The 15,665-nt window shown below is 36.7% G+C and overlaps 1 protein-coding gene across 1 annotated transcript in view; it reads right to left on the bottom strand.

The window, feature by feature from the left end:
- LOC121373703 overlaps window positions 1-15,665 on the bottom strand; it is a 39,613-nt gene that overhangs the window by 20,351 nt on the left and 3,597 nt on the right. The window contains exons 3-8 of the mRNA XM_041500439.1: window positions 14,259-14,394; window positions 12,037-12,176; window positions 9,845-10,001; window positions 5,384-5,499; window positions 3,098-3,214; window positions 831-936 (exon numbers count right to left, since the gene is read on the bottom strand). Coding sequence (XP_041356373.1) covers window positions 831-936; window positions 3,098-3,214; window positions 5,384-5,499; window positions 9,845-10,001; window positions 12,037-12,176; window positions 14,259-14,394 — 772 coding nt within the window. The remainder of the gene's footprint in view (window positions 1-830; window positions 937-3,097; window positions 3,215-5,383; window positions 5,500-9,844; window positions 10,002-12,036; window positions 12,177-14,258; window positions 14,395-15,665) is intronic.

Here is a 15,665-nt window from a genome sequence, read left to right as displayed (position 1 = left end):
TAGTGGTTATGCCATCGGACTTGAGGCTGGTAGGTACTGGGTACGTATCCCACCTGAGGCAATGGGGAATTTTTCGTGGACCTAATTCACAAAGTTCTCTTAGGCTCTGCTAAACAACAAAGCATCCTCTTTGCAAGTATTTTAGCATCGCACTGCGAGATCGCAAAGTTGCGAGAGTTTAGTGAATTAGACCCAGCCCAGAGTGAGTGCACCACATACACCGAGTTTCACCTATTTCACCATTGCGATTATGGGTGTGTCTCCCGAGTCTATGACTCCACATGGGGGATGATTACCCGGCATGCACTGCAGGTTCCATGTACACCGGGGTTTGGGTGATACCGAGATAGGTCAACTGACAGCCAAGTGTGGAGCATGGACCTGTCAAGTAGTCCCATACCGAAATGGAAATACTGCGGCTTCACCATTCATCTCATCATCATCCATGTTCAGTGTTTCTGCCAGAAATTTGTTTTTGGGTATGGTGCTATGGAATTGAATATTTACAATGTGTGTCCTGAATGCAACCACAGTCAACACTGAGAAAATGGCTTAATTTTAGGGTTAGGGTTAAGAAAATCAGACAGTAATGATAATGAGTTATTAAGTTTGTCAAAAGGTTAACTTAAAAAAATTAAATCTGCAAAAAATTTGGGTATGACGCAATACCCGTTTTACCTTCTGGCAAAAACTTTGCATGTTTGTTATGTCCAAAAAGTAAAAATATTTTGGTATCTGTGTTAAATGTTTAAAGAAAAAAAAGGGGGGGGGGGGGGGGGGGGGCACTGCTGTGGCTAAAACATTTGCTCTAACCAAATGACCAATGTTACCTGATTCAAAATCTTGAATGACGGAGATGACACCATATTTACTTCCTGATTTAGGTGGGTAAAACATGTCAGATCGTGTCAGCTTGAAACTGTAGTCGAAATAAGTCTAAAAATAATAATCACCATTACTGGGTCACTAAGGAACTGTAGTTGAAATAAGTCTAAAAATAATATAATCACCATTACTGGGTCAGTTTGAAACTGTAGTCGAAATGAGTCTAAAAATAATATAATCACCATTATTGTATGAGTTTGAAACTGTAGTCGAAATGAGTCTAAAAATAATATAATCACCATTACTGGGTCAGTTTGAAACTGTAGTCGAAATGAGTCTAAAAATAATATAATCACCATTATTGTATGAGTTTGAAACTGTAGTCGAAATTAGTCTACAAATAATATAATCACCAATACTGTCAGTTAGGAACTGTAGTCAAATAATCACCATTACTGTGTCAGTGAGGAACTGTAGTCGAAATATGTCTAAATATAATAATCATTAATACTGTCAGTTAGGAACTGTAGTCGAATAATCATCATTACTGTGTCGGTGAGGAACTGTAGTCAAAATATGTCTAAATATAATAATCATTAATACTGTCAGTTAGGAACTGTAGTCAAATAATCACCATTACTGTGTCAGTGAGGAACTGTAGTCGAAATATGTCTAAATATAATAATCACCAATACTGTCAGTTAGGAACTGTAGTCAAATAATCACCATTACTGTGTCAGTGAGGAACTGTAGTCGAAATATGTCTAAATATAATAATCACCAATACTGTGTCAGTGAGGAACTGTAGTCGAAATATGTCTAAATATAATAATCATTAATACTGTCAGTTAGGAACTGTAGTCGAATAATCACCATTACTGTGTCAGTGAGGAACTGTAGTCAAAATATGTCTAAATATAATAATCACTAATACTGTGTCAGTTAGGAACTGTAGTCGAATAATCATCATTACTGTGTCAGTGAGGAACTGTAGTCGAAATATGTCTAAATATAATAATCACTAATACTGTCAGTTAGGAACTGTAGTCAAATAATCACCATTACTGTGTCAGTGAGGAACTGTAGTCGAAATATGTCTAAATATAATAATCACTAATACTGTGTCAGTTAGGAACTGTAGTCGAATAATCATCATTACTGTGTCAGTAAAGAACTGTAGTAAAACTAAAAGTTAGTTTGTTTCGTTTAACAACACCACTAGAGCACACAGATTTATTAATCATCCGCTATTGGATATCAAACCTTTGGTAATTGTGACATACAGTCTTAGAGAGAAAACCCGCTACAGTTTTCCATTAGATATACCAGCTGTGGTGCACTGGCTGGAACGAGAAATAGCCCAATGGGCCCACCGACAGGGATCGATCCCACACTGACTACACATCAGGCCAGCGCTTTACCTCTGGGCTACAGGTGTACCTCTCGCCCCTGTAGTAAATACAATATTGGCCATTACTGTCAGTTAAGGACTGCAGTCGAAATTCATCTAAATATAATAATCAGTGCTCTACAAAGCGAGTAAAATACTCGCCATGGCGACTAAAAAAATTCACTGGCGTCTAACAAATAAAATCACATTCGCCAGTTGGCGACTGTCCAATAATTTTACTTTAATCTGTCAACAAAACTGGACATCAGAAAATACAATGGACCAGTAGCAACTGATCTTCTATAAAACTTGTTTTCTATCGGTAGTTTTTATTTCACTTTTAATGCAAGTTAAATGCATATCTTAGCAGTGCCATTAAAATAGTAATTTGCTTAATTTCGTTTAATAAAATTATTGGGTACGGAATTTGCTAATGATAGTTAACAGTCGTTCACTGTTTTAGTGGAACCGGACAAAAACAGTAACTTGTAATACTATTTAACAACTAGGAATTACCCCTTCACGAGTTCATTCGAATGCGGTCCTAACAACAATTACGACATTAGTAATGTGCCGTAAAATGGCAGATGAATCGATTTAATTACAAGTATATATTAGCTGGCTACAAACTAAAAGTAGCTGGCGACTAAAATATTATACTTTACTGGCCAGGGAAGAGTAAATTTGAACTTGCTTTGCAGAGCACTGATAATCACCATTACTGGCTACCCAAAAAACATTTTTTTTTTTAAATATTTTTTTTTTAAATTTTTTTTTTTTTTTTAATTTTTTTTTTTTAATATATATATATATATTACTGGCTATAAGCTCAGGATATACATGCAGTCTGCTGAAACTAATTTATGGTGATGAGCAACTTACCCTGAAGGCTCTGGACTGTATAGGATTTTTTATCTCCATGTCGACAGTGAACTGGTGTGGAATTCTGGGTAACTGCTTCACATTCATCCGTCCTTTACAGACAATTCCTTTAGGAGACTGAAAGAAAAACAGGTTCAAATCATTGGCATTTTTATCCACCACACCCCATCCACTCACCCCTTTGATAATCCTAATAGGACTTATAATTAATGGTGGTGGTGGTGGTGGTGGGGTATTTGGGTGCTTCCCTATAGCATCACCCAATTAAAAAATCATGGCCAGAGGTTCAAAGAAATTAATCCCCCTCCCAATCTAATTAAAATTAGCTCCACTATTACATGTGGATCTAACAGCAGCCAGTTGGAGCTCATGTCCACCAATCAAAACCTTACTTGCAGAATCATGCCAGTGATTTGAAAATAATTTGAAAACATTCCGAATTATCCTGAGGGTATACGACATGTTTCATGTGAATTACGAATGCCTTATTTAGACCAGTGGAACTAATTTTAATTAGATTGCTAACAACACTGCGTAGTCTCCAATGTCCAAGTAACATTTCGTCTGTAAATAATAATTTAAATATTGACCAATCACACTTCGCCTTTTATAACATTATTTAGGAGTATACAAATTCTAAAAATATAGGGTGAGTCTATTTTAGTGGCCGCAGTACAGCGAACCATACCAATATGTACCGGATGGGTTATGAGTCGTCAATTTTACATTACAAATTATTATTTATTAAAAAAACTAAAAACTAAAAACTAAATCAGTCTTCAGTTTTACATTACAAATTATTTAGTTTATAAAATAAAACATGTTTTAAGGCGTTCGTAATTCACACGAAACATGTCGTATACCCTCAGGATAATTCGGAATGTTTTCAAATTATTTTTAAATCACTGGCATGATTCTGCAAGTAATATTTTGATTGGTGGACATGAGCTCCAACTGGCTGCTGTTAGATCCACATGTAATAGTGGAGCTAATTTTAATTAGCTTGTCCCCCTCCCCCTCCCCCCTCTTTTATATGCAAAACCTTTAGGAGACAAAGTAGTGCATGTTTATGACACCAAAGGAGCACATTGATTTTATTAATTATTTAGTAACTCTGACATATATAGTCATAATCAGGGTTTCTGCCAGAGGGTAAAGCGGGTATGGCGCCATACCGAAATTGTTTTGCAGATTTTTCTTTTTAAGTTAACCTGTTGACAAAATTAATAACTCTTATCATTACTGTATGATTTTCTTAACCGTAAACTTAAACCATTTTCTTTCTGGGGGACTACCCCCATACCCCTTGTTGACTGTGGTTGCATTCAATTCAATAGCGCCATACACAAAATTTTCTTTCTGGCAGAAACACTGATAATAGTGAGATCTTTCACAGACAGGACAGCACATATCACAACCTTTGATATACCAGTCATGGTGCACTGGCTGGGACACACCTTTGATCCCACCCCTTATAGTGTTAATAGGACTTACTAGGGCAGATTGACAAATCTAAACCCTGTACAAGACAGAGGTCAATGGAAATTTAAACAGTTGTAATCTTAATAGGACTTAATACAGTGGATTGACAAATCTATCGCTGTACAAGACAGAGGTCAATGGATATTTAAACAGTTATATTCTTAATAGGACTTACTACAGTGGATTGACAAATCTATCGCTGTACAAGACAGAGGTCAATGGATATTTAAACAGTTGTAATCTTAATAGGACTTACTACAGTGGATTGACAAATCTATCGCTGTACAAGACAGAGGTCAATGGATATTTAAACAGTTGTACTCTTAATAGGACTTACTACAGTGGATTGACAAATCTATCGCTGTACAAGACAGAGGTCAATGGATATTTAAACAGTTGTAATCTTAATAGGACTTACTACAGTGGATTGACAAATCTATCGCTGTACAAGACAGAGGTCAATGGATATTTAAACAGTTGTAATCTTAATAGAACTTACTACACTGGATTGACAAATCAAAAGCTGTACATGACAGAGATCAATGGATATTTAAACAGTTGTCATCTTAATAAGACTTACTACACTGGATTGACAAATCAAAAGACAAAGGTCAATGGATATTTAAACAATTGGTGGGGGAGACATCATCAAATGAGAAAAAAATGCACTAATTTATTCAAGAATTTAACAGTTCAATCCCTGGGGGTCGTCATCAAATGAGAAAAAATGTACTCATGTATTCAAGAATTTAACAGTTCAATCTCTTGGGGTTCATCATCAAGAATTTAACAGTTCATACTTACATGGAAAACCGTTTGATCTTTGATTGGTCCTGGTTTGAAGTATGAATATTCATAGACATAGGAGAAATTGCGATTTCCTGTTGGTTTTGCATTTCCTTGTGAATCCTTGTGCAGTGCTGAAAGTAAAGAGAAGAAACCCGTCTTGTTAACCAACTACTTGATTACACTGATTACTCCACTAGAGCGCATTGATTTATTAATCATCGGCTACTGCATGAATGTCAAACATTTGGTAATTTTGACATATAGTCTTAGAGAGAAAATCTGCTACATTTTTCCATTAGTAGAAAGCGATCTTTTATTATTATTTTTTGTTTTTGTTTAATGACACCACTAGAGCACATTGATTTATTAATCATCGGCTTTATTGGATGTCAAAGATTTGGTAATTTTAACATATACATATAGTCTTAGAGAGGAAGCCCACTACATTTTTCAATTAGTAGCAAGGGATCTTTCATTTTGTTTGTTTGTTTTGTTTAATGACACCACTAGAGCACATTGATTTATTAATCATCGGCTACTGGATGTCAAACATTTTGTAATTTTGACATATAGTCTTAGAGAGGAAACCCGCTACATTTTTCAATTAGTAGCAAGGGATCTTTCATTTTGTTTGTTTGTTTTGTTTTGTTTTGTTTAACAACACTACTAGAGCACATTGATTTATTAATCATTGGCTATTGGCTATATTGCATGTTAAACATTTGGTACTTCTGAAAAGAAAAATAATAATCTCAGAGATGAAACCCGCTCCATTTTTTCATTAGTAGCAAGGGATCTTTTATAATCGCCATATCATAGACAAGATAGTACATACCACAGCCTTTGATATACCAGTCGTGGTGCACTGGCTGGATTGAATGAGAAATAGCCCAATGAGCCCACTGATGCGAATCGATCGTGCATCAGGCGAGCGCTGTACCACTGAGCTACTACGTCCCGCCCCAACATTTCAAGTGTCACGTTCTGCTCCAGATTGTTTTGTATGGGCCAGTAGCTAACAGGACTATATATTGAGCCATTCTAGTCAGAAACATTTCAAGTTTCAAGAAGGAAATCAATAAATCTACTATTTCAGCCGTGCTTACATCCACCAAAGGTTCAAGCACGACTGTCTTAGGAATATCCTCGAGATTCCCCGGTGGATGCGTCCAAGATGAGGGTGAGGGTGGGTGGGTTGGTGGGGCCCACCGACGGGAATCGATCGCGCATCAGGTGAGCGCTGTACCACTGAGCTATGTCCTGCCGCTTAATATTCCTTTAGATGACTCCCCCATTCAATGGAAACTTGGTTCAAAACTATATTATTATGTACTTGTAACTTCTGAAAAAGCCAAATTCTGCGATATCACAATGACAAAATTATTTTATTTCACACCTTAATTGGTACACTATCTATTTAAAACCATTTGGATAACCACGCAATAAATAAAAATTAGATGGTTCCAATTTAGGATACTTCATAGAATATTAACTACTAATAGTTTTGCATTATTTAAATTGGTTATCAAAATCATGTAAGCATATACCCAGGGCTCAAAACTCGCCAAAAAGTATGGTGGCCCCAAAAATAATAATGGATGTTGGCAAATTATGGTAAGAGAACCACGAGCAAGATTTTGATGTGGAATACAAATATTGATAGTGGCTCATATGTTATAGCTCTAAAGAAGATCGCCCACATAATAGTATTTGGGTGAATAACACCTTTATTTTTTAAAATATTTAAGTCACCCAAATAGGATATTGGTTGCATTTGGCGACCTGGCCAAATGCTGTTTTGAGTCCTGTATACCCGATATGTAATATAAAGCTTTCTCTTGAGCTAGAGAGGCTTGAACTTAATGATGGCACCGACAGCAATTGCCGTCATTGATATATAAATTGCTGTAGGTGGAGATCATCACCGACAGTACAAAAGTGCTGTCGGTAAAGCTCCTCAACAAAAAAAAAGAGGAAAGGAATGTTTTATTTAACGACGCACTCAACACATTTTATTTACGGTTATATGGCGTCAGACATATGGTTAAGGACCACACAGATTTTGAGAGGAAACCCGCTGTCGCCACTGCATGGGCTACTCTTCCGATTAGCAGCAAGGGATCTTTTATTTGCGCTTCCCATAGGCAGGATAGCACAAACCATGGCCTTTGTTGAACCAGTTATGAATCACTGGTCGGTGTAAGTGGTTTACACCTACCCATAGAGCCTTGCAGAGCACTCACTCAGGATTTGGAGTCAGTATCTGGATTAAAAACCCCATGCCTCGACTGGGATCCGAACCCAGTACCTACCAGCCTGTAGACCGATGGCCTGCCACGACGCCACCGAGGCCGGTAGCTCCTCAACAGTGACAAAATGTATACACCTAGTGTATATTATCTGCTAGTATTCAACATTTGTGCATTTGAAATATGTCTACATATAACAAAATAACCTTTCAGTCATGTTTATTTGCTGTAAATGTCACTAAAAAAAAAAATTGCCATAGGCAGGCTCAAAATTGCCGTCTGTGGGCCATTTCATCCATGACAATTCTTTACCAAATTGCCGTTTGAGACAAATTCTTAAGTTCGAGCCCTGAGCCAGTGATATGTGGATGTAAAGATAATATTAAAACAGATAATATGTTTGACCTGTTATTATTAGTAGCTAAATACTTTATATATACCTGTATGTAAAGTGCAAAGGTCCACTTGAACATTATTCATTTCCAATATAAACAAAGATAGGAAGTAGAATTTTTTTTTTATTTTAGTAAAAAAAATCTTAATAAATTCTTCACCAAGTGGTCAGTGTATCATTCTCTCTTTGAACAGACAGCGGGTTTTCTCTTTCATTATCTGTGTGGTCTATAACCATATGTTTGACGTCATATAACCGTAAATAAAATGTGTTCATGCAGTGTGTCCTTAAATAAAACATTTCGATCTTTTCTTTGAACGGACCTAATTTTGTAACTTTGTGCATCTTCTTGTTCCTAGCGGTCAATGTATTAATCACGGCTCGAAACGGGCTGTGGCCAGGTCGCCAAATGCGACCAATGGCCTGTTTGGGCGACTTAAATATTAAAAAATAATGGTGTTAGTCGCCCAAATAATATTATCTTCTGTAGAGCTGTAACATATGAGCCACTATTAATATTTGTATTCCACATTAAAATCTTGCTTGTGGTTCACTTACCATAATTTGCCAACATGCATTATTATTTTTTGGGACACCATATATTCTGGCGAGTTTCGAACCCTGATTAATAATGTAGATATATTATTTTCTACATGTATCTTATTTGCATATTATATAATATTATATAAACAACGTACATATATATTATATGTACGTTGTTTATATAATGGAAAAGAAGGATTATTTGCATATTATAAATCTATATGTATGTTGTTTATATAATGGAAAAGAAGGATTATTTGCATATTACAAATATATATGTACGTTGTTTATATAATGGGAAAGAAGGATGAAATGTGTGTTTTGTGTGTGTGAGAGAGAGATGGATAGATTGATTGATTAGAGAGAGAGAGAGAGAGAGAGAGAGAGAGATAGCGAGAGAGAGAGAGAGAGAGAGAGAGAGAGAGAGAGAGAGAGAGAGAGAGAGAGAGAGAGAGACAGAAAGCGAGAGAAAGAGACAGGAAAGGAAATGTTTTAATTAACGACTCGACACATTTTACTTACAGTCATATGGCGTCGGACATATGGTTAAGGACCACACGGATATTGAGAGAGGAAACCTGTTGTCACCATTCATGGGCTACTCTTTTCGATTGGCATCAAGGGATCTTTTATATGCTTCATTCCAGACAGGATAACACATACCACAGCCTTTGATATACCAGTCGTGGTGCACTGGCTGGAGCGAAAAATAGCCCAATGGAAACACCAACGGGAAGACAGAGACAGAGACAGACAAAGAGGGTCTGTGAAAGCCAGTACCCTAAATTATATTGTGTTGCTTTATTATTTTTATGTACACAACACGTTTTACCCTTGGCATGTATTGTTTTAAAGGGACATTCCCAAGTTTGCTGCATTGTAAGATGTTTCCGACTAATAAAATATTTCTACGATTACATATTAAATATATTTTCTTGTTTAGAATATCAGTGTCTGTATATGCAATGTGTTTCTGGTCGTCTTAATATTTGCAAGAAGCCCAAACTGGATTTTTTCTTCAAATAATTTTGTACGTATGATACACAATTATAGTCATCAAAAAGTCTCTGTTAGTCGATAACATCTTAAAAATTGCAGCAAACTCAGGAATGTCCCTTTATTTGTAAACAAAGGGCTGGAAATAAAATTAATCTTTTATATGAATCTTCGACAGGATGGGTGAAAACCCATTTGGTTCACCTAATGGGTTCAATCTTGATTATGCCCCCTTTGATTGGCTGTGCAAAAGCTACTACCTGTTACAAACAATTTGACTGGTTGCATACTAACCTAATTCACCTGTTACGATCATTCTGATTGGAATATTTGTATCATTTGTTGGACTCAAGAAGTTATCTCGGCTGAAAAAATAATCCACACGGAATGTCGCGTGACGTGCGTACGATTGTCGACAAGATGCCCAGTGATTGACAGGAATGCCACGAATCTGAAGAAAAAAAACCTCTTCTCCCGTAAAGTAATTTGTACAATATTATCGGCATCGGTGGTGTCATGATTAAGCCATCCAGGGTTCATACAGGTTTGAGAAAATAAAATTCAAGGACTTTCAAGGACGTTTTCAAGTACTTAAATTCATTTTTCAAGGACACAAAAACATGTTTTAAATAAATTTACCTAGTAATAAAAAGTAGACTGTCATTGCACATATAATTATACACTGCTTCAAGACTTATTAATTTAACACGGAAGTCTTTTGAATACAGGGGGGTAAGTACATTTATTGACGATATTTAAATGTTTCTTTACAACAGATGTCACAGATACTAACAGTGTATTACAGATGATGCACTATTTATTTCATACAAACCAATTTTACAGCTTTGCCCTCCAGTTTTAATTCTAAAATGATCTTTTAAGGGGACATTCCCAAGTTTGCTGCAATTTTAAAGATGTTATCGGCTGATAGAGACTTTTTAATGATTGTAATTACATATCAAATATATTTTTCTGCATAACATATTAGTGGCTGTATATTAAACGTGTTTCTGATTGTTCTAATATTTGTACTAGGTTAAATTTCATTTTATTTCCTAAAATAAGTTTTTTTTCGTACGTACGAAATTTTATGAAGACAAACTCCAGTTTGGGCTTCTTACAAATATTAAGACAACCAGAAACACATTGAATATACAGACACTGATATTCTAAACATGAAAATATGTTTAATATGTAAGTTTAATCGTAGAAATATTTTATTAGTCGGAAACATCTTACAATGCAGCAAACTCAGGAATGTCCCTTTAATGCTTAGGTGCACCGGTTCACCGGACATCACCATATACATATCGAGCTCGGCTTGTCCGCATGTTGAGCGTGGGCGTCGGTGAACTAATCTGTGAAGTCATTTCCCAAGAGCGCTATGGCTGTTCGCCTATTATCGCTCACCAGTAAACCCCAGTCACAAAATGTATCAAGTTGCAAAATTCACAAGCTAAATAACAGATGAAATAATCAAGCATACATACATCTGTTGTTTTATAATTTTACCTGGGCGGGATGTAGCCCAGTGGTAAAGCGTTCGCTTGATGTGCAGTCAGTCTGGGATTGATTATTTCATCTGTTATTTAGCTTGTGAATCTGTTATATTTTGTCCCCGTCAGTGGGCCCATTGGGCTATTTCGCGCTCCAGCCAGTACACCACGACTAGCTGGTACATCAAAGTCCCTGGTATGTGCTATCCTGTCTATGGGATGGTGCATATAAAAGATCCCTTGCTGTTAATTTAAAAGAGTAGCCCATGAAGTGGTGACAGCAGGTTTTCTCCCTCAATATCCGTGTGGTTCTTAACCATGTGTTCGACACCATATAACTGTAAATTCAAGGTCTGATCAACCATATTGTATGACTTGTATTCTCACAAAAATATTGATTTTGTGAAACGCAATGCAAATATTATACCAAGGGAAAGAAAAAAGGAAACAGTTTGCATTGTAATGCAGGCTTTAATTGTGATTTAAAATATACAGGTGGGCTAAAAATAGCCCACCTAAATCAGTTTTCTACGGGCTATATAGGCAGGTTTTTAAATCCCATGGAATGAATGAATGAATGAATGTTTAACGACACCCTAGCACGAAAAATACATCGGCTATTGGGTGTCAAACTATGGTAATGCAAATAAATAAAGTGATGATCAACATCAATATAAAAATTCAAGGTTTAAACAAAAACAGTGTAAAGAACTGTGCAAAAATACAAATACAAATATCACAGAATTTTACGGACACCGAATTTTACTCTAAACTTCAATTTGTGCTGTATTGGCCATTCTCAAAGAGAATGTTACACCCCTGCACCACGGTGAGGTTACAGCATGCACAGGGGAAATCCCATGGATGACAAATTCATAAGCTAGAGCACTGGGTAATCTTTTTAAACATGTTTCATTGTACATTCAAATATAGGAGAGATCAGAGGGAAATAGAAAGACAAAACAAAAAGTACACAGGGGAGGTAATTACCTCAGTTTTTTCAACATAGATTTCATGGTAATTTCGCCAGAAATTAAACACATCACCAGAGTGGACAGTTCCAATATCTCCAAGAAGAAACATGTTATCTGGATTCCAGTCATGGATATTGTATGTCATACACGTTCCATCTGGAATTGGGCAAATTAAATAAAACAGAATTGTTAAATTTTATAAAAATTCACAAATTAAAAAATGTCCAAAATATCTCAGTATTAGTTTGTGAAGGCTATAGTCCTGAGAATCATTGAAATGACTTTTAGAATTAATCTACCAATTCTAGAAGAAAGTTTTGTTTAATGACACCATGCACTAGAACACATTGATTTATTAATAATCAGGTATTGGATGTCAAACATTTGGAATAAGCATTGTTTACTAAATCTGATGTCACAGATCTTTAGAACTACAGCGATGTGAGAGTTAGGGGCTGGAACAAAAATGCTTACTGCTCACCTTCTTTGTTCCCAAGTCGGAACAAAGGCTTTCAAATAGCATATCCTGGATTGGACAAAACTGGCCAATCACAGCGAGGCTGATGAAATCCAGCCAAGGCAATATATTACGTGCAAATACTACTTGCGATCGTGCGATACTACTTTCGATCTAACTCTTGTGTACATACCACAATTGCATCGGGTTTTTATGTTTTTTTTAGATGAAATGGAAAAGTGCATTTACGCGTTTCACTCACATCACCGAAACTAGAACACATTGATTTATTAATCATCAGTTATTGGATGTCAAACATTTGGATTAAGCATTGTTTACTAAATCTCATGTCACAGACCTTTAGTTTGATTATTTCCGAGTCAAGTGTGCATGATACGACCACTAAACATTAGCGCGACAGTCAAGTCACACCTCCACACACTTCGTCTTACATCAGCACAACAATAATAGAGTTTCAAAGAGGAGCGTCGGGTTTCTTCGTCTAGTATCGATACTGGTTACTAACATGTAAGTTTAATGTCACGATTTGGCTCAGGAATAATCGAACTAAAGAACTGTGGCATCAGATTTAGGTAAACATGCATAGTTCAGAAACAGTACCTACTGTATAGCTGGCTACCATTTGGTTGTCGACGACTGCTGAAGTATTACACACAGTCATCTCTAGCGATATTCTCACAATTAATAGAATAATGCTAGAGGACACTCAAGCTAATACTAGTCTATATATATATATATATATATATATATATATATATATATATATTATATATATATAAATAAAATAATTGCTTCTCTAGTCAATTCTGATACCACCCTAATCAGGGGTCGAATTTCAATTTTTGGGGGGCATGGCAAGTGTTGCCTTCGGTTTAATAACAAAACTGAGGGCATCAAGACAAATTGAAGGAGCACAAAGGCAAACATTTCCTTCAAAAGGGGCACGAAGGCAACTTACTTTCTATCAAGTTTCTCAAATAAACATTATTTCACCTCATGGTGTGAGACTCTAATGCTTATTTCTGATACAGATATATGCCCATAATAATGTATTTTACAAGATTAATAACATGTAGCTATTATGAAACATTTTCATTAAATGTCCAATGTGGCAGATATGCTACATTATTAAAGGCATATACAAATTTATGAAAAGTAAAAAATGTGTTGTATTTAATGTACACTAACACCTGCTGTCAATTGGACGAGTCTCCCCTGGGTTGTCATGCAATGACCAGAAGCGGTCAGGACCTTTCAAGGGCCCTATGGGCAACCTAGGGAGACACCACAGCATCACAGAGGTCTAAGTAACGAGCTACTCTCGATTCACTAATGTCAAAACCTACGTTAGCTCCGGAACTTTCTTTTTGACCGACCGTTCAAACTTGCTCACCTTTTCTCTTTTGGCATAATTCTTGCTCCATTCAAAATTCCATAGCACCACTACCCCCCCTCTGCCTCCTACCGACCACGGTCGGGCTGCTGGTGCTCACTTGCACCTGCCAATGCAGGTGGTCCCTTCTTCTCTCCCCCCCCCCCCCTCGACCTTTCCTGTCCTGTCCTGTGCCCAAGACAGGCTTGCGCTACAACAGCTTGCTCTGAATGTGCACGAGCCCTATGACCTGACCTGACCTGACCTGCTATCAACACTGTAAAATTTTAGGGGCATAACAGCAAGTAAGGATGGCACCAAAGGCAACTGCCTTCGGTGTTGTGGTGAAATTCGAACCCTGCCTAATGTATACTAAACAGAATCTTACTTGGTGCAAATCTGTATCGCTCTCCAGTATTGAAGTCAATAATGTTTGTCACTGTCAGGTTCTCCGATGTCACATGCAGGGCAGCCATTTTGTTTGAGTGATCAAAACTCTCACGGACAAGAAACGATTTCATTTTCTGTAACCATTAAAAAAGATAATTAACGAAGAAGGAAGGAAACGTTTTACTTAACGATGCACTCAACACATTTTATTTACAGTTATATGGCATCAAACATATGGTTAAGGACCACACAGATATTGAGAGAGGAAACCTGCTGTCGCCATTTCATAAGCTATTCTTTTCGATTAGTAGCAAGGGATCTTTTATATACACTATTCCACAGACAGGATAGTACATACCATGACCTTTGTTACACCAGTTGTGCAGCATTGGTTGGATTGAGAAATACCCCAATGGGCCCACCAACGCGAATCGATCCAAGATCGACCGCGCATAAGACGGGTGCTGTACCATGCACTGAGCTACGTCCCACCCCACTAATTACAAATTAATTGCCAGGGACAAGATTGATATGAGCTGAAGATCATTCCTGAACTGATGCCAGAAGAGCAAACACTTTCCTCATTAAACATATTAAAATAAACGTGTGGCTCATTTTCTATTTACTAAAGGCGAGTGTGTGGGAAGAACATGTCAGCACTGGGCCCAGACTCAATCTCTAATGAAGAAAAAAAATGGTTTGTTTTTGTTTAATGACACCACTAGAGCACATTGATTTATTAATCATCGGCTATTGGATGTCAAACATATATGGTAATTTTGATAGTCATAGAGAGGAAAGCTGCTACATTTTTCAATTAGTAGCAAGGGATCTTTTATAGGCACCATCCCACAGACAGAATAGCACATACCACATACGGCTTTTGATATACCAGTTGTGGTGCACTGGCTGAAACGAGAAATAGACCAATCGGCCCACTGACAGGGATCGATCCTAGACAGACCGTGCATCAGGCGTGCATTATTACCCTCAATCTCTAATGACGTCACACACATACACTGCATCAAGTGTTATCTTCACTGTAAAAACGGAACTATTTTTCTGCTGGCATTTTAAAAATAAAGATAAATTGCAAAAAGTTATATAATAAATAGAAAATCTCGTCTTTTGTCAAATATGATTTATATCTCATCTTGTGAAGTTTGCAATCATATCACACTCGTCATGCAAACGCGACTCATGAGATATGATTGCAAACTTCACAAGATGAGATATAAATCATATTTGACAAAAAATCATGAAATATATTCTATTTATTTAGGTAGTATGAAATATTGTAGTCGCCAAATGAAAAACATGGTTGCAATGTAGAGGGCTAGATGCTAGTGGGGGTGGGTGGATAAGGTGGGCACAAGCATATTTTGTAAATGACAAAACAGTAAAT

This window comes from Gigantopelta aegis, chromosome 5, assembly GCF_016097555.1.
Source record: "Gigantopelta aegis isolate Gae_Host chromosome 5, Gae_host_genome, whole genome shotgun sequence".
NCBI classification, from domain to species: Eukaryota; Metazoa; Mollusca; class Gastropoda; order Neomphalida; family Peltospiridae; genus Gigantopelta; species Gigantopelta aegis.
This window is presented reverse-complemented; position numbering and strand designations above follow the sequence as displayed.